Genomic DNA, 21,550 nt, shown 5'->3' on the forward strand with positions numbered 1-21,550 from the left:
GATATGCCCTCATGAAAATTAATATCTGTGTTCATATATATATTATTTGATTAATTCTAATAAATAGTGAGCATGGAAATTATTTGATCCCTGAAAAGCATCTCTCTCTGTGTAATTATATATATATATGCTTGCGGCATCGCTATGTCACATATCTTAGCTTTACAACTCAATCTGTGGGCTGCCCACTTATAGATGCAAATAGATATGTATATATATAGAGAGAGAGCAAGAGAGGTGGAGCCACGATATAGTAAGCATGAAAAGTATTTGATCTATTCCAAATGCGTCAATGTCTAATATTTTTTGAAGTAATTCGACACATTTATCTGATTGTATTTCTAGTTACTTTCTAGATATCTGATCTCTATTATCTTTATTATGTACACTTGGCATTGATTAAATGCTTTCCTCCATCCACGTATAGATGCATATTTATATACATATATATATGTTGAAAGAGTGATAGATAGAGAGAGAGAGAGAGAAAAAGGCGGAACCAGGAAATAGTAATCATGAAAAAGTATTTGAGAAAATCCAAGTGGACATTAAATATAGTGTTTTTTAAGTGATTTAATGGATGTATCTGATTTCTATATCTTATAGTTTCTTCATATTTGATATCTACTACCCCCTTGACTGTTTCATCGGCCTATTTTATTGCTGTTAGCTGAATCACTCCGGTCCAAGTTGTTTTTTCTGATGTTATGCTCAAAATTAAATAGTCCGAGTTGCACTTCCCAGACCAGGTGTTACGTAGCCTAACATCAATTAGGTTAGATATGAGGCAAACAATCCGTCTTCCGTCCTGTCCTGATTCTTCCTCTGCAAACTATATGAACTATTCTTTAATCCGTTGTCCGTCCCAAACCTCTTCGTCTAGCTTCCGCGTGTAGTCCACGGACTTCCACGCTCTTGCCTTAGGCTAAAGCGAGTAGTGCGCGTGTACGGCAAATGGGTTATCTGTCGCCTTCATCCTCATTATTGTTCGTCTACCAAAAGACTTCTGCCGAGCCCAGAAACGATAATTCTATTAACATAATGAAAGTTAACCCCTTTCATCTGGCTCCAATTTGTCTGAAAGAATTGAGACGTTGAAGGTCATATTCTGGTGGTTTGGCCTGTTGTTGCCGTCACTGTCTTCTTAAGTCTATAGAATCGATGAACAGAGGAGGGTTATAAAAGCAGAGGGAATTACATGGTTAGCGGCATTCTCAAGGAGGAAGAAAGAAGGAAGATGGGTTCATGGCTGAGCGCTGCTGGCTTGGTGCGGATGGTTTCGGGTCTTATTTTTCTGGGGTATGTTGTCGTGTGGATGATTGCGCCAACAAAACGGTATAGGCTACAGTGGCAGCCGACGCTCCGCGCCGCTACCAACTCCGCCGTCTATGGAACTCAAGGTATTCTAGGTCATCTTCGTGTTTCTCTTTTTTCCTCTCATTGTCTCTGTGTTCTCTCTCTTTGTTCCGATCTCTCTCTCTCTCTCTCTCTCTCTCTCTCTCTCTCTCTCTCACACACACATTCTCTCCCTCCCTCTCTTGTCTCTCTTTGTCTCTTTCTCTCTCTCTGTCTCGCTTTGCCTCTCTCTCTCTCTCACGTTCTTCTTTCTCACACACATTCTCTCCCTCTCTGTGTGTCTATCTCTCTCTCTCTCTCTCTCTCTCTCTCTCGCTCACATTCTCTCCCTCTTTCTCTCTGTCTCTCTTTGTCTCTTTGTCTCTTTCTCTCTCTCTTTCTCTCTCTTCTCTCTCTCTCTCTCTCTCTCTCTCTCTCTCTCTCGGTTACTTTCTCTCCCCTTCACTCTGTCGCATATTTTTACTGCTTTCTATATCTTGCTCCCCCCTGTCTTTCCCACTCGATTATTCTCTCTCTTACTCCGCCCATTGTTACTCTGTCGCATAATCGCTCCCTCTATCTCTCTCTCTCCCACCCCTCTTTTCGTCTCTCACATATTCTCTCCATCTTTTCCTTTCTCGCGTATTCTCTCCATGCATCAGTAAACTCCGCCTCTCACTTCTCACATCTCATATTTGCTGGTTTCGCATTTTTAAAGGGGCCAATATCATTATTTACACGTCTTCCGTCATCCTCATCTCCATACTCGGATGCATCTACGCCCATCTGAGGAAGGGCAGTCGACAGGAACAAAGGTATGAAGACGAAGAACAGCAAACCCGTGAATTTCTCTGAAGTTAAAACAAATATTTAAACTTCTACTTGTGTGGATCAGGAAGAGAGTTAACAAGGGGGGTAACTTCTGGAAGAGACCGGCGCTTACGAGCGGCCCACTCGGGATTGTCTCCTGGACGGAGTTGGCCTATTTGACTATGTTCATCGCTCTCATCGCATGGTACTTGTCCGTGTTCATTGACAACAGCTTCTCCAGGATCACCCCACAGTCAGTGGCAAAAAGTAAGGAGAAAATGTAAGTAGCTCTCTCTCTCTCTCTCTCTCTCTCTCTCTCTCTCTCTCTCTCTCTCTCTCTCTCTCTCTCTCGCGATCGCGCGCTCTCTTTTTTTCGTCGCTTCTCTCGTTCTCTTCTCTCTCTCGGGCGCGCGCTCTCTTTTTTCTGTCGCCTCTCTCTTTCTCTCTTTCTCTCTTTCTCTTTTCTCTTTCTCTCCCTCCCTCTCTCTCTTTTCTGTCGCTTCTCTCTTTCTCTCTAAATCTCTTTTCTGTCGCTTCTCCCTTTCTCCCTCTCTCTCTCACTCTCTCTCCCTCTTCCTCTCTCTCTCTCTCTCTCTCTGGCTCTCTTTTCTATCGCTCCTCCCTTCTCTTCTCTCTCTCGTGCTCTCTCCCTCTTTGTTTTTCTGATCTACTCTCTTTCTCTCGCTCTCTCTCTTTCTCTTCTCTCTCTTCTTTTCTCTATTCTCTCTGTTTTTTCTTCCTATTCTCTCTCAATTTTCTCTCTCTTTTCTCTTTTTCTTTTCTGTTTATATACTCTCTCTTTGTCTCTTCTTTCTTTCTCTTTTCTCTCCTTTTTCTCTCTCTCTCCCTCTCCGTCTCTGTCTCACTCTCTCTTTTCTCTTTGTATTTTCTCTCTCTCTGTTCTCTCTCTCTCCTCTCTCCCTCTCTCTCTCATTCTCCCTTTTCTCTTTGTATTTTCTCTCTCTCTGTTCTCTCCCTATTTGTCTCTTTCTATTTCTCTTCTCTTTCTATTCAATCTTTCTTTCTCTCTTTTCTTTTTTATTCGATCTGTCTCTCTCACGTTTCTTATTATATTCTCTTTCTCTCTCTCTTTACTTTTTTATTCGATCTGTCTCTCTCACGTTTCTTATTATATTCTCTTTCTCTCTCTCTTTACTTTTTTATTCGATCTGTCTCTCTCACGTTTCTTAGTCTATACTCTCGCTCTCTTTTCTTTTTATATTTCCACTCTCATTTTTCTTTTTCTATTCTCTTGCCCTCTCTCTCTCCGATTACTATTCTCTCTCTTTTCTCTGTCCCTCATTCGCTCTCTCTCTCTCTTTCGTTTCTCTTTCTCCTCTACGTCTCTCGCTCTCATCCATCTGCTCTTCTCCATAATCTTCAATCAACGTGTCTTTTGCGCTGCCAGGTGGGAGGCGAAGTTGGAGGCAGTGGCGTTCCGCTTAGGCTTTGCCGGGAACTTGGTCGTAGCCTTCCTCTTCATTCCCGTCACGAGATCGTCGTCTATCCTTCCCCTCACAGGGCTTACCTCGGAAAGTAGCGTCAAGTATCACATCTGGCTGGGCAATATCTGCATGGTCTTCTTCACTCTACACGGCTTTCTTTACGTCGTTTACTGGGCATGTACTGGCCACATCTCAGAGGTAACAACAGGCTTCGAATACGCTTTCTCTGTTATCGACACCATCATCATTATTTTGTTATTATTATTATTATTATTATTATTATTATTATTATTATTATTATTATTATTATTATTATTATATTATTATTATTATTATTATTGCGCTCTTATCAATATAAAGATTTTCATCGTTGTTGTGTTCTTCGTCCTGTTCTTGTTCCTGGGTTCTTCTTCTTCTTCTTCGTTCTCTCGTTCTTCTAAGTTTTCTTCCTCTTCTTCGTGGGTTCTTCACTTTCTTCTTCTTCTCGGTTGAATCTTTTCCATTTGCTTCCTCTTCTTCGTCTGTTCTTCGTCTTCTTACTCTCATTCATCTTGTTCTCTTCTTCTTCTTCTCATTCATCTTATCTTCTTCTTCTTCTCGTTCATCTTGTCTTCTTCTGCTTCTTCTGCTTCTTCTGCTTCTTCTGCTTCTTCTTCTTCTTCTTCTTTTTATTATTATTATTATTATTATTATTATTATTATTATTATTATTATTATTATTATTATTATTATTATTATTATTATTATTATTATTATTATTATTCTTCTTCTTCTTCTTCTTCTTCTTCTTCTTCTTCTTCTTCTTCTTCTTATTATTATTCTTATTCTTCTGCGTCTGCGTCTGCTTCTTCTTCTTAACTTCTCCCTCTCCTGAGTCAATTTTGTCCTAATTATTCTTATCCTGATGCATATTATCTTATCTCGCTGTTTTTCATATCCTGCCGCATATCATCTTATCTCGCTCTTTTTTGTTTCTCTTTTTAGATGCTTGCATGGTCGAGGGATGACGTAGCCAACGTCGCGGGGGAGTTGGCGTTGGTGTTTGGGTTGGTACTCTGGGCGACCAGTCTTCAGAGAATCCGAAGAAAGATGTTCGAGCTCTTCTTCTACACGCATCAGCTATACGCGCTCTTCCTTTTCTTTTACCTTCTTCACGTTGGAATCGGTTTCTTCTTCCTCGTCCTCCCCGGAATCTACCTCTTCATGATCGACCGATTCCTGAGATTCCTCCAATCTCGAGGCCGGGTGCGTCTGGTTTCTGCACGTCTTCTTCCTGGAGACACTGTTGAGCTGAACTTCGCCAAGAGTCCTAGTGAGTTTTCTTAAACGTTCATTTTTCGTATTTCATCTCTTAATGTGATTATTGTATGTTGACGCTTGACTATCAGCGGATTGCAGGACTTCCTCAGTATTTATCATTACAAGACATCTCATTCTTCCGCCTTATTTTGGTTTCTTTAAGTACACTCATGTTTCTCCGCATGAACAATCATTATGCTGACTTATTGCTTCTCTTAGTGAAACAATTATTACTGTTCTATTGTTCATCTTATTTTTACCATCGGCAAACTGCCAGGCTTCACCTTCATTTTGTCGCTCTAAAACGTTAATCCAACACCTAAACTCTGAAAATCTGAACCCGAAAAGCCTATACCCTAAACTCTTAAACTCTCGGTTCGAAAATCTTAAATGCTACTCTATTTTGTTACTACGGCTGCTTCATCTTGGGCTTCCTTTTCTTTTTCTTCCTTCTATTTCCGTCTTGTCGATCATTAACAGATTACAATGTTTCTTTACCATTTCCATCTTATTTAAGACACTTATTTTCTCCTTCATGTTCCGGTCACGACCTCAAGAATGCATTAAAAATGGCTCCAACAATGAAAAAACTTTCTGTTTGCATGACAGGTCTAGAGTACAACCCTTTGAGTATGGTTTTCGTCAACGTTCCTGCCGTCTCCAAGCTTCAATGGCACCCCTTCACCGTAGCATCCAACAGCAGTCTGGAGCCGGATACGCTGAGCGTGATCATGAAGAAGGAAGGTTCCTGGACGCAGAAGCTGCACCATATTCTCGACTCTGGGTCTGTGAATCGGCTAGAAGTCGCCCTAGAAGGCCCTTACGGTCCCGTCTCAAACAACTTCTCCAGGTTTGACAGCTCGCTTTCAGCATCTATCACGATCTTCAGCTTACGTTACTGCGAAAATTTAAAGGAAATTGAAAGATATCATTTCAACTAAGGTAAGTCAATAAAAGTGCAAGAGTTCTTATTACGCATCAAACGAGATCCCCGAATTTCCTTCGTCAATGCAAAAAGATTCGATTTAAGAGCTGCCTTAAATATGTAACAAAATTCTGGGTTCCCGTCATAAATGCACAGAAATTTGACTTTTCTATTTTTACCGCAATACAGTAGATTCATCGTTTAACCCGTCTTAAAATCCCCAGGATATTCCTAGAAAAATCGATAATCCAAGTCGTACAACTCCCATTAGACATTCCATAATTTCCGGAGTCTTCTCCCGTCATAAATGCCAAAATATTTGGTTTTTCTACTTCATATGATTGTACGGTAGAAGGATACACCGCGTCATTTAGCTGAAACCCAGGATATTTTCGGCAGTAGAAGAATAATGAAATATAGCAAATTTGAAAGTCGAAATAATAAATATCCCGTCGATAAGACGGAAAGCTTGACCGTCAGATTATTTTTTTATCAGCTATGATTCACTGGTGCTGATCAGCGGCGGCAGCGGCATCGTGCCCTTCATCTCCATCATCCGAGAGTACATCTTTCTAAGCTCATCAACACCGGACTTCAAACCGCCGAAGATCCACCTCGTCTGCTCGTTCAAGACCACGGCAGACCTGTCGATGCTCGATCTCCTTCTCCCCATCTCAGGCCCCGTTTCCGGTCTCTCCCGCCTTAACCTTCGCGTGGACGCCTTCGTTACAAGGGAGAAGGCCCCGGCCAATAAGAGCCAAGGCATCCGCGCGCTCTGGTTCAAGCCCTGGCCTACTGACGAGCCACTGGCGCCAGTGTTGGGCCGCCATTGCTGGCTCAATTTGGGAGTCATTATCGTCTTCTCCTTTGGTAGTTTCATCGGACTCTACGGGCTCATGAACAGCAACTATCAACATGGGTCGAACTCGGCGAAGGCCCTTCTCGGCCTTCTCATCATCTGCGGTGCAATCGCCGGGACGTCGACTATCGCGTTTCTCTTGAACAAACAACGCCACTCGAACGATGCAAAGAAGGCGCAAATCACCGTAGCTCCGTCGCCAAATTTTGCCGAGCGAGAGATGGAGAGCGAGCCACAGGAATCGTTGGCTCAGTCCACCATTGTGAGTTATGGCGAGAGACCTGATCTCAAAAGTAAGTTAGCTCTTGCCGACCCTTCAGGAGGCTTTCTTTAGTTTATTATTTTATGATTATTTTTCTCATAAACTTTTCTGGATTGGGTGATGCAGAGATTTTGATGGAGCAGAAGTCGGAGAGTGTTGGCGTGCTGGTGAGTGGCCCCAAAGAGATGCGCCGCCATGTTGCTGTAATCTGCAGTTCTACCCTTTCGCGCAATCTTCACTACGGGTCGATGAGTTTCAGCTGGTGAGAAGAAAATGAAAGGAATGCCCGAATAAATGAGATCGATGTAAGGGGCTAAGTTGATTAGCAAAAGGCATCTTATTGAAAAACAGTAGAAAGAAGTATTAGCAGCAGCTCGACACGAGCTCCTCATTCAAGTCCACTGGACGGTGAGAAACAGGGAATACGTAACATCAGAGACTGGTCAGTAGAGTGAAGAAACACGGAATTATAGGGTACTTCTAAGATTTTGCGGTCATATAATTTAGCATTAGACAAGACAAAAAAATGTGCCTACCTTGGGCGCTTTCCATGTCCACATCTTATCTTTGTTTTTTTGAGAAAGAAGTTGCGCCAAATGGGGGAATACATGACCATCCTTAACAGAGAGCATCTGAACGAAATCCAGCACTAGCGTTGGACAAGAGCAGACCGTACCATTCTTTTTATACTTTCAATATTCCCCTACACTTGACATGAATCTACCTTATTAACAATTCAAATGACCTCTTTTCCAAAGAGCTCTCACTTTCTATCCTTTATGTATTTACATCAGTTAACATGAGAATGCCCATACTCATCATATGACTCAGATCAGATAGTCATATTCTTTCTTGATCTTTTGATGCCCCACTCGAATTTCCTACAAATAGGAATATTTACAACTTATGTTTAAAGACTAGCTAGTATTAGATTCTATCTCATTTGTACTTTATTAAGCCCTTGCATATGTGATGAGAGCAAACTACGTTAGCAATTTTTGTGTCCTTGTATTTTTAATTTTCCTAATTCAAATAAATTTATTAAAAAATGAAAACTTGCTCAAATGTATAGTTAGAGCAAGGTGGTCTCCACAGGAACTGGCCACTAGATGTGAATTTCATAATTGACTTATAGTTATGGAGTAGTAGTAATAGTACTGAGCATAGTGAATATAAGAATGGATGAGTAGTACGTAAGTGGATGGACTATTAGATTGATGAGAAACTAAATATGAAACAAAAAATACTGGATATTATTTATATCATTTTGTAGGCTAGAAATAATAAAGGACTCCGATATTTGAAATGGAGTAAATATTATATGGTGTTAGAATAGGTAGTTGAGGAAGCTAAGAAAATTAATAAGATAGACAGAGTGGTAACATACTATTAGCATGAGCTAAGAGATTACTTAATTAATTATAAGTAAGGTATATGGAAAATATAAATAAGTTCTAAGGAAAATGACGTTAAGATTTTTCTTAGACAAGGAAAAAGAGATTATATAATAGGATGTATGAAGTTATTTTATAACGCTAAGTTTAGTAAGTAGTATAGTAAGAGGTAGGAAGAAGAATAAAAGAGAAAAATGTATTATTAAGTTATGAGAAATAAGGAATTATATTTATTAAGACGCACATTAGAGGGATAGAGAAATGCTTTTATATATGTAATAGTTTAAGCTCAAGTGAGTTTGGTAAGAGGCTAGGGCCTATCTGATTTATAATATAATTAACTTGATAGATCGAGGGAGGATAAAGAGATGATAAAGATTAACATGTAATTATGATTATATTATTTCCACCGTCCTAGGTAGATATTATTAAAGTTTAGATAGGAAATATATTTCAGAAATATGTTTTAGGATTTTTAATGGAAGAAGTCACAATAAATGTTGCTATTTCTATCAACACCTTACAGGTGTTCCCCGGACTGCCTCAACGATGGCGCAAGGCAGAAGTAAATTTAGTGTACATTTTTTGAAACTTTTTGCAAGGTAAAATCATTATGAACTTAGATAAATAGATAACTACTTTACAATGCATTCTAGATGCTCAATGAAATGCCTAAATGAAATCACGATGCTGAATTTTGAACAAATCAAACATGATGAGTGACTGAAATAACTTGAATCAAACTTATGATGTTCTCCTATTGACTATGAACCAGATCAAGAAAAGCAAAATTCAGCACCGGATCTGCCGTGATGTGGGCGAGCAAGACTAGGGGTGCTGATCGCTGCCCTCGAACTTCATCGTGTGTTCTTGCTCATCCTTCTCATGTTGGTTCAGATCTGAGCCTCCCTAGATCTTCTTTGAAGCCTTCCTGAGTGGTTGGCGCTTAGACGGAGCAGCCAAAACTCCTCTGAGCTTTTCTATCTCCGAACGAGACCTCTGCCATCATTGTATCTTCTTACTACCAGAGATAGGATTTCAACCCTCTGATTCCCCTTTAAGGAGGCTGAGAGGGATTCTCTTGACCTTCCAAGGTGTCAGATCTGATCGAAGGTCTCGATTGGGGCAATTGGATTGATCTATGATGCCTTCATCAGCAACCTCTATGGGCCAGCTGATGAGAACTGCAGTCGGGGGTTGGAGAAGCTTGATATTACCCCCTGGCCATCCGAACTCCCTTTGAATGAGTTCAAGGGTTGTGATTAAATTGAAGCTGTGGACTTACACTTACTGTGTACCCTTGTTTGCTGCCCTGCCAGCCGTTTGAGTGGTCCTACTGCTCCACGGCCACGGCTGCTAATTAGAGGCCAGGATATAGAAATAAAAAATGGTTAAATAGTAGGGACAGATCTCATCGTCCAATCTTCCATCAGATGATCAGACGGTTGAGATCATGTCTGTTTACCTCAAATGGCTTGAAATGATTCGTTCTTCGGGCCAGGTCAGCTCAAAGCCCAATCTGGCTGGGTCAGCTTGAAGCCCGATCACAAATTCTTCTTTTACTTCGTAAGATTGCGGGCTGACGGGCTGCAATTGCTTGGTTGCTTATTATCTTGACCCAATATGGAAATACAAATTGAATCCCATATATGAAATTATAATAAAAGTAATGCTAAGAAATTTGTGTATCGATATTATAGATTAATTTAAATAATAGACTTTCCTGTAACACGCGTGAATGGATCTCCCTATGGGCCTCTATGCATGCTCTCTAGGTGGGTCTTTTGTGTGCCTTTGTGTGTTAGTGGCTGGCTCCTTGTGTCGTAGTGCTCACTGGCTATTAGCTAGCTTGCGTGTTGTGTGCTTGCTAGCTGGCAGCTGGCTTGAGTGCCACCAGCTCCGCCTTGAATTGCCCACTTAAAAACCACTTTATATATATTTCTTCTATTTTTATTTGTTTAATTGGCCACTTACAACCTCCACAATAATTTCAAAACATTTTATAAATGAGATAAAGAAATGGCCATCAAGTACTAGATAAAATTTTACCAGAAATGGTCATGTTGAAAATTTTAGAGAATTAATGCACGAAAGAGGAATTCATAGTAAAATAAATATAAAATGATTTAGGCAAATTTCATATATGTTTCTGATGTCCTTCTAATTTAATTTTCCCAAGTCAAATAAAATGTTTAATCATGTCAACTTATTCAAATATATGTATAGTGAGAGTGAGGTTGTCTCCACAAGGACTGGCCTTTATAGTCTAATCTAATGGATGAGTTAGGAATAATAAAGAATAAAACGAGTGCAAGCAGAATAATGTATATATTGAGATAATATATGATATGAGGAATAATAATAAAGAGAGTAAGATGGTACAAGATTACCAATCAGTATGTGGGAGAAAACTTCAAGATAAATTGTAAGAATATGTTATATTATTTGATGTTAGGGAGACTAAGAATATGATGTTTTGTTTTAATGATATGTAAGAAAAGGAAAAAAAGAGGAAGGTAAGAATTATGGTATATATTAGTCAACTATCTATATATATGAGGTAGATAGAGTATTTTAGGACAGGAGGGGTTGAGAGGAATTAAGGGTTAAAATGTATAAACATATATGATTATGAGTAGATTGAAATAATTGAAAGTGGGTTTGGAGGTATAATAGATAATAGGTATTTAGTTCTTTTATGGAAGAAAATCGAATAAAAACCAGATTAATCTGTTGACACCCAGTATGCTTGGTATTTGGGCACTCATACCTAATAGTCTTCATAAGATGACTGCTAGCAACCTGATTTGGGAAGCTGATGACGAGGGTGACATTCTCCATCCATTGACTTCAGTGTGCGTCTCAGCTGTCTTCCTTCATGCTGCCACACTTTTGGTGTATACTAGACCTCCCGAGTGCCTTCCAAAGCCAAACCTGCTGCCCTAGAGCTATCATTAACTCAAATGCACTTGTAGAAGCTGTCGTTAGGGTCTCCCCACACCATTTGAGTCTCAATTGCAAGATGCCAATTAGGGGGCCATTGAGCCCCTTGAAGGCTAAAGAGAATCCTCAATGGATGTAGGGGTTCTTCAATAGTTGTTGGATGGCCTCTGGCAATCAAACTAGCCTGGAAACTGCAATCCAGCCAATGTTGTTGCTGGCCAGTGGTAGGGAATGGCACGTCAGGGATGTGACACCCTAGACGTGATAGGACGGATGACGATCAGTGACGAACGACATGACGAGCGGTTTATCATGTCATCGCCTCGTCATATGTCTGAGGATGCTGAGAAAAACCGTCATATACCAGTCACGCATCCCTCCATCATCGTCCTATCATATCACCATCACCGTGATGGCGTCACCGTCACTGCTGACAGAAATAGTTACTAGATTCTTAGTTTCTAACTTCTACGCTTGCTGACGGCTTGCATTAGAAGCCTAACGGTTGACTTTCCTTTTTGGTTTCATCGTTTTCCTTTCCATCTTGTTCGGGCTTCCTTTCCCTCTTCTCAGTGTTCTGTCTATGTCGCATTGCGAAAGCCCTAACTTTTCGCTTCATTTGTGATGTTTTAATCGCCATTCCTCAATGTAGTGATTCCAAATCGAACGATTGATCTTTGGGGAAAGTTATTTTCTTCCTCCCTATCTTTTTCCCCTGATTCTTGCCTCCTTTTGTGCGAATCTAGTGTTGGTTTTCCAAATCTTTTACCTTTTGCTGCTCAACTCAATTATTCATTCTTTTGTCTGGAATCTGTGTGTGATTAAATAAATGTCACGGTCGCCATCCCTGACAGCCATTTCATCACATCACACATCCAGGGCACCCTATCACCGTTACGTCACTGCCACGTAAGACTCGTCACGTGTAATCGTCACCGTCACTACCCCTGAATTCTTTCACTGTCACTATCACGACATTTGTCATGTTCACGTCATGGTGACGTGTGACGTGACGGCTGACGATTGTCGTTCCCTGGCCTGGGCTAGAGATAGATGGATCTACCCCTAGTCGTCCAATCTCTTTCATAAGGAGTCTAATGGCTGTGATTAAAATGCAACCGTAGACCCCTTTAAGTTTGGTGCACCCCTCTTGCCATGTAAGGCATCCTCATCATCAAGTTTTATCAACAGCCCTTGCTTGAGTCATTGTCCAAGGGTTCTTCTATCCTTGTCAGCCATCGCATCCAATTAGAGTCCTGGAATAGAACAAAGAGAAAGAACTAAAAATAATAATAAATTCGTCCAGTCCTTATCTTCCTTAATAAGACTAGACTATAAGACTATGTCGAGGTACATAAGGTAACTTGTTATGACAGGATCTTCACGCCAGTTTGGGTATAAGCCCCATTATTTTTCTTTCATACATTCCTAAGATCATGACCCCTTTCCTTGTTCATTAGGCGGGTGGGCTTATGATTTCCAAAGGAGACCACGGCTAATGCCATTTGGCACATTGTATTGTGTAGATCGAATGGTGTTTTGCCTGGTGTTCGTGCGTGCCAGCTGCTTGCATGCTTGAGTCTCTTTTGCTTGAACACTGCCGCCCTTGTCTGTTGACAAAACCCATTTTTTCATTTTGTTTAGGTATTTAAACTTTGCACTAGAAAATATAGAATGAGAACTAAGGATATTTATCCATTAAAATTAATAACTTAAAAGACTCATTTTGCATGAAAATAATTGGACTTCTAAACTACGGAAAAATTAAATTGAAAAAATTATTTTAACCAAATGTTGCATTGAATGCAGGAGCTGAATATTCATTTAAAGATAAATATGGCATCAATAGAATGATAACAAAATGGCCTTAAAATATGTATAATTCCATACCTCTTTTTAGTTTCCTTATTATACTCATAGACTTTAAGGCCAAGAGCACAAAATAATAACAATACAAGAAACTTGTTTTAACTTCACTATACATACAAACAAAACATTAAATTCTGATTGGCATGAGGGCATCACAATATTTATCATTAGACTCATAACCAAGAGGCAACAAAAAGATGACCCAATTTCCTTACCTCAGATTTAAAATGTATCATACTTTGACAATATGTTTCATAGCTTGAAATTCGAGAGCATTTGAATCTTCATCAACTATTACTTGACATAAAGTTAAACGTAAATATAAAGTGGGTTAAAAAGGATCTAATTTTTCAAGAAGAATTACTCGTGCATCTAAGAATAAGAAAAAAACAGGAAGAACGACCCTGTGTATTTGATCTTTGGCCCTAAACAGTTGTGAAGAATATCACAAAATTGGCGGTTTATGGAGCATGTGCATGGCAATCATGCCATGTTTCCCATATAAATGCAAGAGAAAAACCTTGAAGATGTTACAATCTTTCAAGTTGTTGGATCGCAAAGTTTTTATACAATGGATAGCCAAGAGTGGTCTGCATATTCAATCATGCTACACGAGGAAGATCAAATGTTATAAGCAGTGTGTATCATCTGATTGATAACCTGATGGTAGACCTGACAATAATTCATCAGATGTCAGCCTGTTGAACAGAAATCAGTGCTATGCAAAGTGCCCATTTGGTCTTGAGTACTTGTGTTTATAAGTACTCCAAAATCCTTTGGCTCTTTTAATAACTTTGAAAGAAATGGCATTAAAATTCAGAATATTATTGTATTGATTAATGAACAAAAAATAATATTACATGATCATATCTTGGAGCATATGAGCTTTATAAAGTTTAGGGATTCCTAAAAAGACTTCAGGGATCTTTAGGAATATATTTTGAAGGAAATGTTGGCACACAACTAGCGAGCCATTGCAATAATGGCGCCCTCAACTGTAGTTTTCTCTCTGGAGTCATTGAGCCACGTCTCCAATATACTCATAAATTCAAGCAAGTCCATCAACAAAAATCCCACATGATCCTAAAAGTTTTAGGACAAAACACCATCATTCACTATCAGGTATACTCCCTACATTCAACCTCTGCCAAGCACTGACTCACCAAGAGTCTACCCCTTATGCTCACGGGTGATCACAACTCATTAATCCAAACTCGAGTGACACAACTAGTAAGTGATGAAGACAAAACATGATGATTATTTGAGTGTTGTTGTAAATTAATGTGCTTAAATCAAATAAACTGTGTAATTATAGAAACTCAATGAACTGAGTATAATGGGAGTGTAGTCTTCTCCAAATGGATTGACCTTTAAAGATACATATAACTGTTCAGTTAAGATTGTAGAAAATAGGTTGATTATATGAATAATAAAGCAAATTATTTGTATAGTTTAGTAAGAGAAACGATGAATTAATAAGAAGAAGATGATGAAGATTTAGATCAAAAGTATTATACTGAAAGAGGTAGTAAGAGCTAGAAAGAAATAGGGTAAGGTAGAGGTAAGATATTTATTATATAATATTTTAATTATAGTATTCTTAGAAATAGGATAAGGGGAGACGTAAGATCAAGTCAAACTTATGATATGTTGAGTACATTTTGGGGAATTTTTTACGTCCGTGACTTGCTTCCTGGGAGCGCTTCTTGAGGTCGTTCAATTCCTAGCCTCTAAGAGTATTCATATTACTAGAAGGTTTCTGGATCTCCTCTTCTTCTTTACAAATTCTTTTTGAATATGTTATGAATGTTTTCACTATGAATGAGGACTTGAGCAATGAGTGGACAAATCAAAGAAAGAACAAATGGGAGGCAAATCTCGCTATACTAGGCACCTAAAATGTGATAGATATTTTATGGCCTTTAAGTCCATTAAATGAATTTTTTCTTAATTATTATTAAGTGTGATGTTTATAACGAAGTATAGGAATATGTGCAATGGCCTAGTCAATAATCATGAGATCAAAATGCAGTGACCATGAAGCATTAAATATGTATTTGAAATGGTCATATTCAATGGATAGTCGAGATGGACATCATGTTATCTTAAGAGAGTAGCAATATCTGATCCTCATAAAATAATTATGGCTGATCCTATGTTCATTCATGTGCAGGCACTAAGCACAATTGGTGGGTACTCTTTGGAGAAATAGTTCACTGAATTGATCTACATGAATCCTTTGATGGTAATTAAACCAACATGTCAATTCAGTTGATTCATTCACGGTTATATCATTAACTCGGTTACCTGAGACACCAAGGACATCTCATGGATGGAGGACTCTCAGTTGACTCTGGCTTACAAGTCCCTAACCTGGCAATTCAAATAAGTCTTAACCAGCATATAGTAAGAAGTACATGGAGGTGGTTAAAAGGTCAAGAGGAATCATCTGCCCTCGGTATAAGATGTGATTGAATCAAGGAAGACGATGCAGATAAATCATGGTCATGGTCGCGAACGATATTGGAGAAGGCATTCTCCAATATTCCCCTCCATGCATTAGTACTAACCAAATAAGGCATTAGGATTTGATGATTAACCATATTCTCAGTTATATGAGAATAGCATGTAGACAAATGATTATTAATGTACGGATACCAATGAAAAATAAGATTCCATAAGAGAGATGAATGACTACTCTATATCTTCTAGAGGAGTAAGTGTCGCTTGGCACACATGGGTTGGAAACTTAACATATCAATTGGGTTAAATCAGTTAATGCTTAATTAATAGATATGTTGATAGAGTTAATTAATAAGGTTTGTCAATAAGTGTTATTGGACCTTAAAGTTATTGACTAGAATGATAGGTGGGCCTAGAGGGTCATGCATAAGGCTATAAGGATGTTGGAAGATATGTTTTACTTTAAAGATCGTATGAGAAATTTCTGAATAAGTATAAATAAGGGACACCCATTCCAAAAAAACTGGCGGGTTTTTGTCTTTCAGTTGCCCTATATCTCAGATTTAAAGGTAGTTTGATAAGCAAATGATTTGTTCCATTGTTGAAGGAGAGCTTATCAAATGATTTCAAAATAGACAATGATTAATTCATTATGATTCAATTCTCATATTCAAGTTCTCCCATTCACGCGGAGGAAAAGAATTCCTGGAACCCATGGCCTTATCAACCCAACAAGAAAATCTGTCTTCAAGATTTTCTTTTGCAAATTCTCTAAAGGAATCTTCTCTCCGCCTTCCCATTCACTTCGCCGCCATGTGGACCCATCCATTTTCCGTTATCTTACCCTTGCGTGCAAGCTTTTGATTCCTCCAAATGGCTAACAGGTTTGACATTTTGGACTGGAACCGGTCAAACCGAGTTCGATATTCTGGACCTAGGGACTAGCTTTCTGCCATTCAAATTCATGCAAAAAACCCTAAAACAATAATCATAAGTACTTTATTTATTGTTTGACCCCTTACTTTGTCCAAACAGGCGGCTAGTCGGTGACTCAAAAGGATATCTTTCTCCTTCCTCTTTATAAGAGAAGAAACGACCAGAAACGCGGAGATATCGATCGATCATGGCGCCGCTCTCCTTCTTTCTCCTCTTCACGGCCTTCATAATTCAACCATCATCTGCGCAGATTCAGCCTTCTTCTTGTCAAACAAGATGCGGCGATGTCGATATTCCTTATCCTTTCGGAATCGGCGACGGCTGCTACGCCAAAGACTATCCCGGAGTTTTCAGCGTCAACTGCAGCGCCAATTCCACCGCCTTCTTGGGCAGAAGCGATATCCCCATCCTTTACGTTGATCTTCTCGCCGGAGAAATCCGAGTTAACGCCTCCGCCGGCTACGACTGCTACGACGAACGAGGAACGCGGACCTACTCCTTCCCCTGGTTCACTCTCGGAGACCCCTTCACGTTCTCCAACCGGAAAAATCTCTTCTTTGTCGTCGGCTGCGACACTTACGCGCTCATAAACGGAGAGAGAGGAGTGAGGTATTCCGGGGGCTGCATTTCCTACTGCGAGAATCCCGACAGCTTTAAAGGATTGCAAGAAGGAACCTGCTCCGGGCTCGGCTGCTGCCAGGTTTCCATTCCCAGAGGTCTTAAGAGGTACAGTACTCAGATGAGCAGTTACTTCAACTACTCCAGGTCCGCGAGTTTCAACCGCTGCGGGTATATTTTCATGGCGGAAGAAGGGGAGTACGAGTTCAGCGTCGAGGATCTTAGCTCCGAGAGGTTGAAGACGATGACTCTTCCTCTAGCTCTGGACTGGTCGATCGGGAACTTGACCTGCGCGGAGGCGAACAGCAGTCGCACCATTCCCTACGCCTGCCGGAGCGAGAAGAGCACTTGTGTGGAGTCCAACAATGGAGTTGGGTATTATTGCAACTGTGCTAAAGGGTACGAGGGGAATCCTTATCTACCGGGAGGCTGCGTGGGTACGTTCTTCTAGCCCAAGAGTAGACGAAGAGAGGAGAATTTTTACTAACTTTTCTTGGTTTACCTCTAGATATCGATGAATGCGCCCTAGGGATCGGCTCCTGCCCGTTAAACGGGACGTGTGTGAATACCAACGGTACCTATACATGCGTCTGCCCTTCCGGATATGAATATAAAGTCGAGGGTTCGGGAACAGGAATATGTCAAGGTAAGAAGATTTCAGAGAAATCAACGGTGGTAGCGATCAAGGGTCTAATCGGGTTTTGTGACAGATATCAATGAATGTAAGAAGAACCCGTGTTCTCGGAACCAGTTCTGCGAGAACACGGAAGGAGGCTATGTCTGTAGGTCGACGGGCGGCGGGGTATCGTTGGCGTTGAAGTTGGGTTTAGGTCAGTTTCTTTGGGTGAGAGTTTTGATCGAGAACTCTTCTTCGCTGAAAGTTTTTGGTCTGTGCAGGTGTTGGCGGGGGCATCTTGGTTCTTCTCGCGGCCGGCGCGTTTGCCTGCTGGGGATACCAGAGAAGAAACATGAAGGATCAGACGAGGAAGATGGCTGAGTTCAAGAAGAGGATGTTCGAGCAGAACGGCGGAGTGATTCTGCAGCAGCAAATCTCCGCTCAACCGGGAAATACCTTCAGAATATTCACCGAGGAGGAGCTGGCCAAAGCCACGGAAGGCTTCTCCGATGAACAGATTATCGGGAAAGGAGGCCACGGCGTGGTTTACTTGGGAAAGCTAGAAGACGGCACCGCCGTGGCCGTGAAGAAATCCAAGATGATGGACGAGCGAGAGAGCAAGGAGTTCGCTCGCGAGATGGCGATCCTCTCTCAGATCAACCACGTCAACGTGGTTAAGATTCTCGGTTGCTGCGTGGAAGTGGAAGTCCCGATGCTCGTCTACGAGTTCGTCCCAGGCGGCACTCTCTACGATCTCATCCATGGGAGAAAGGGAAGGAAGCCCATCTCCTTCTGGGTAAGCCTGAGAATCGCCCAGGAGGTGGCCGACGCCCTCGCTTACCTCCACTCCTACGCTTCCCCTCCCATTCTTCACAAGGACGTTAAAACCTCGAACGTTCTTCTCGACGGGAACAACAAGGCCAAAATCTCCGATTTCGGCGCTTCCTGCGTCGCTCCAGTGGACGAAAACGAGCTCGCCACCGTTGTTCAAGGCACCTGCGGGTATCTCGACCCGGAGTATCTCCAGACTTACCAGTTCACGGAGAAGAGCGACGTCTACAGCTTTGGCGTCGTTCTTATCGAGCTACTGACGAGAAGAAAGCCCCTTCAATTATCAGGACCGGAGGATCAGAGAGGGCTCGCCATGGCGTTTATCTCCTCTCTTAATCAGGGCAAGCTGGAAACGATCCTGGACCCGGAAATCGTAGAAGAGGTCGATGCAGAGACGTTGGGAGTAGTCGGAGAGCTCGCGGGTCGGTGTCTGTGCTTGAAGAGAGCAGACCGCCCTACCATGAAAGAGGTATCCATGGCTTTGCAAATTCTGGGATCTACCCATAAACACCCTTGGATTGAGCAGGGCACCGCGTCTGAGTCAATAAGCCTGTTGGACTGCGATCAGTCCCTGCCACAGGACAGCGGAGATATTCCGAGCAGCTATGTGGGAACCAACTACCAAAGGCTTCATGACATTGAAGCAGGAAGATGAGGTCAAGATCTTTTTGTTATTTATTGTATCGTGAATTAGTCTCCTTTTCTCATTATTTTATTCGATTCCTCCTCCATGAAAGATATTAAATGAGGGGTTAGCTCCTGTAGCTGCAACAAATGGTGGAAAAGAAGATCAAATAACCAAAAGGAAAGAAATAAAGTCTTTTAAAAATTATATATATATATATATATATATATATATATATATATATGTGTGTGTGTGTGTATCTCCATGATCAATATCACCATTAAAATCATATATCGGTATGTCATGAGAGTGCATCATTGAATTAGTATCATTTGCTCGTTATTTTATTCGATTCCTCCACGAAAGAGATTAAATGAAGTTTTATCTCCTGTGCCTGCAATAAATGGTGGAAAAGAACGTCAAATGACCAAAAAAAATAACCTTTTAAAAAGGAAATATATGTATGTATGTCCATGATCAATATCACCATTAAAAATCATAGACCGGTATGTCATGAGAGTGCATAATTGAATTTATGAATCAATTCAATTATATGTTAACATGTGTATGATGAGTACAGGAATTAGTTACCTGATTTGGAGTTTGATGCAGAAGATTCATTACTTGGATGGATCACTAGGCCTTTGCTCTAGACCTGATGGAGGACCATCCAGTCGCTCACGCCCCGATCCGTCGCCAGCCACGTCGTGAAGCCCGAGCGGACGTGAAGAATCTACAATTTCACTACCAAGCTTGAGAACCGACATCGTCTTATCGCCTTGCATCGTGTATCTTTATGTTCTTTCTTTCTTTCGTCATCTTTGGATTATCGGGAGGCCCCTCCTGTGTGAGTACCGGTCTCCCCTCGTGCGTGTTTTATTTTAATATTGTTTAAAGTGTCATCTTTAGGGGGAGGAAATCCATGTTGGGCTTCTTCTCCCCCTAAAGATCCCTCATAAGGGAAAGCCCAATAGGCTTTCTCCTTAAAAGGGGGCCAAATTTAGTCTCCACAACTGCCACTTCCCCTCTATAAAGAATAGGGAAGAGTGGACATGGAGGCTAAGTCTGATTCCTTTGACAAAAACCAGATCTCGTTTTTCATCAGTGACAGTTATTTGGTGTTCATTGTTCTACGTTGTTTCTGAGGGAGAGGAGGAAAATCATCGCAGGAGAAGAAGAGTCAGAGACCCAACACAGGGGGGGAAGGAAGATCGGTATTATCAAAGAAGGAAAGAAAGGGTTGGTTTTGCCTTCTATCAGCCACAGGTCCTTTTCTACTTCGATCTGGGATTCTTCCTCCGTCATGTTCTTTGTCCTGCTGGTGGGACGCGGAAATTTGTTCTTGGTGGGATAGTTTGTTGTGGGATTATCTCGGTGGGCAACACCATTTCTGTGGGATTACGGCATCGTGAAGCTCTTCTTCCACCGTCAAGGAGATCCAAGTCAATTTCTTTACACAACAACATTACGGCAGTCTACGGTTCCTCAAACTTCTATCTGATAAGAATCTTGGATCTTGGAGATAAGAAGAAGAAGAAGAAGGATTGAAGAAGAAAGAAGAGGAGAAGGGAGAGAAGAAGTGGCACACGCGAATGCTGCTTAAGATTGTTGTATTATCCGTACTGTGAATACAAATGGTTATGTTTTTATAATAGCTATGTAATCTAAATATAGAAGTTACCGTTTGCAGAGATATATCCGTTGTAACAGTTTACAATGGATATAATCGTTTGAAAATCAGTTTTAATCTAGTCCGTTATAAAAGCTGAGGTGCACCGATCGTGACCCTTGATTCGGTGTCGGTTCACCTTTAGTACAACGTTTTTCTAGATTAAATCTGAGTCGTTATAATGAGATGGGTACACCGATCGTGGCCGTCGATCGGTGCGGTGAACCCCTTAGTCTAACGGTTATAATCCTGACCGTTATAATCCATTTAGATTAAATCCTAGCCGTCTATGGTGTGTCCTATCTATGTTATATCCTAACTATGTTTGAACTTATATTGAACCCTATCTTCTAAGTCTCTAACGAGTATATAATGTATTTCGTTTTACTAACTAATCTTAATTAAGTCCTAACTTGAGTCGACGCCGAGAGCCGAGTTTGAGACTCTTTCCTCAACACTATCTTCACAACTATTGAGGATCGTCCAACCATTCGACCCCTTACCAATTTCTCGTGGTCATCGATCGTGAATCCACAAAAGGGAGAGAAGAAGAAGAATTCCGAAGCATGTTGATTTGGAAGATTTAATACAGCCGATTTTCCTGTTGGACACGGCGAATATCCTGCGTCGCAGTCAATCTTTACACCGCGG

At 40.8% G+C, this 21,550-nt stretch overlaps 2 protein-coding genes across 5 annotated transcripts; both read left to right on the top strand.

Moving 5' to 3' along the window:
• The first annotated feature begins 1,180 nt into the window (after nucleotides 1–1,180).
• Nucleotides 1,181–7,351, top strand: LOC144710681 (ferric reduction oxidase 2-like). The gene is made up of 8 exons (XM_078584509.1): nucleotides 1,181–1,400; nucleotides 2,054–2,150; nucleotides 2,231–2,425; nucleotides 3,554–3,788; nucleotides 4,575–4,902; nucleotides 5,499–5,739; nucleotides 6,311–6,966; nucleotides 7,062–7,351. The coding sequence occupies exons 1-8, from the start codon at nucleotides 1,199–1,201 to the stop codon at nucleotides 7,199–7,201; spliced, it is 2,094 nt and encodes a 697-aa protein (XP_078440635.1). The 5' UTR covers nucleotides 1,181–1,198; the 3' UTR covers nucleotides 7,202–7,351.
• Nucleotides 7,352–16,697: 9,346 nt separating this feature from the next.
• On the top strand, nucleotides 16,698–20,886 carry LOC144709993 (wall-associated receptor kinase 2-like). 4 transcript variants are annotated; one of them, XR_013583181.1, is made up of 6 exons: nucleotides 16,698–17,595; nucleotides 17,667–17,804; nucleotides 17,869–17,988; nucleotides 18,056–19,261; nucleotides 19,843–20,077; nucleotides 20,400–20,886. XR_013583181.1 is itself a non-coding variant. In XM_078583630.1 (5 exons), the coding sequence occupies exons 1-4, from the start codon at nucleotides 16,728–16,730 to the stop codon at nucleotides 19,258–19,260; spliced, it is 2,331 nt and encodes a 776-aa protein (XP_078439756.1). In that variant the 5' UTR covers nucleotides 16,698–16,727; the 3' UTR covers nucleotide 19,261; nucleotides 19,843–20,353. The 4 variants fall into 4 exon arrangements, 3 of the variants coding, with proteins under 3 accessions (XP_078439756.1, XP_078439758.1, XP_078439757.1); XM_078583630.1 differs by lacking the exon at nucleotides 20,400–20,886 and having other exon boundaries at nucleotides 19,843–20,353; XM_078583632.1 differs by lacking the exon at nucleotides 20,400–20,886 and having other exon boundaries at nucleotides 19,846–20,353.
• The last annotated feature ends 664 nt before the right edge of the window (nucleotides 20,887–21,550 follow it).

This window comes from Wolffia australiana, chromosome 12 (assembly GCF_029677425.1).
Source record: "Wolffia australiana isolate 7733 chromosome 12, ASM2967742v1".
Lineage (NCBI taxonomy): Eukaryota > Viridiplantae > Streptophyta > Magnoliopsida > Alismatales > Araceae > Wolffia > Wolffia australiana.

Bases quoted from the DNA above. Each gene is read 5' to 3' on its own strand.
- LOC144709993 (XM_078583630.1), top strand. From the start codon at position 16,728: ATGGCGCCGCTCTCCTTCTTTCTCCTCTTCACGGCCTTCATAATTCAA. The intron at 17,596-17,666 runs GTACGTTCTTCT...GTTTACCTCTAG, and splicing joins TCTACCGGGAGGCTGCGTGG to ATATCGATGAATGCGCCCTA. The intron at 17,989-18,055 runs GTCAGTTTCTTT...TGGTCTGTGCAG, and splicing joins GGCGTTGAAGTTGGGTTTAG to GTGTTGGCGGGGGCATCTTG.
- LOC144710681 (XM_078584509.1), top strand. From the start codon at position 1,199: ATGGTTAGCGGCATTCTCAAGGAGGAAGAAAGAAGGAAGATGGGTTCA. The intron at 1,401-2,053 runs GTATTCTAGGTC...GCATTTTTAAAG, and splicing joins CGCCGTCTATGGAACTCAAG to GGGCCAATATCATTATTTAC. The intron at 6,967-7,061 runs GTAAGTTAGCTC...TGGGTGATGCAG, and splicing joins CGAGAGACCTGATCTCAAAA to AGATTTTGATGGAGCAGAAG.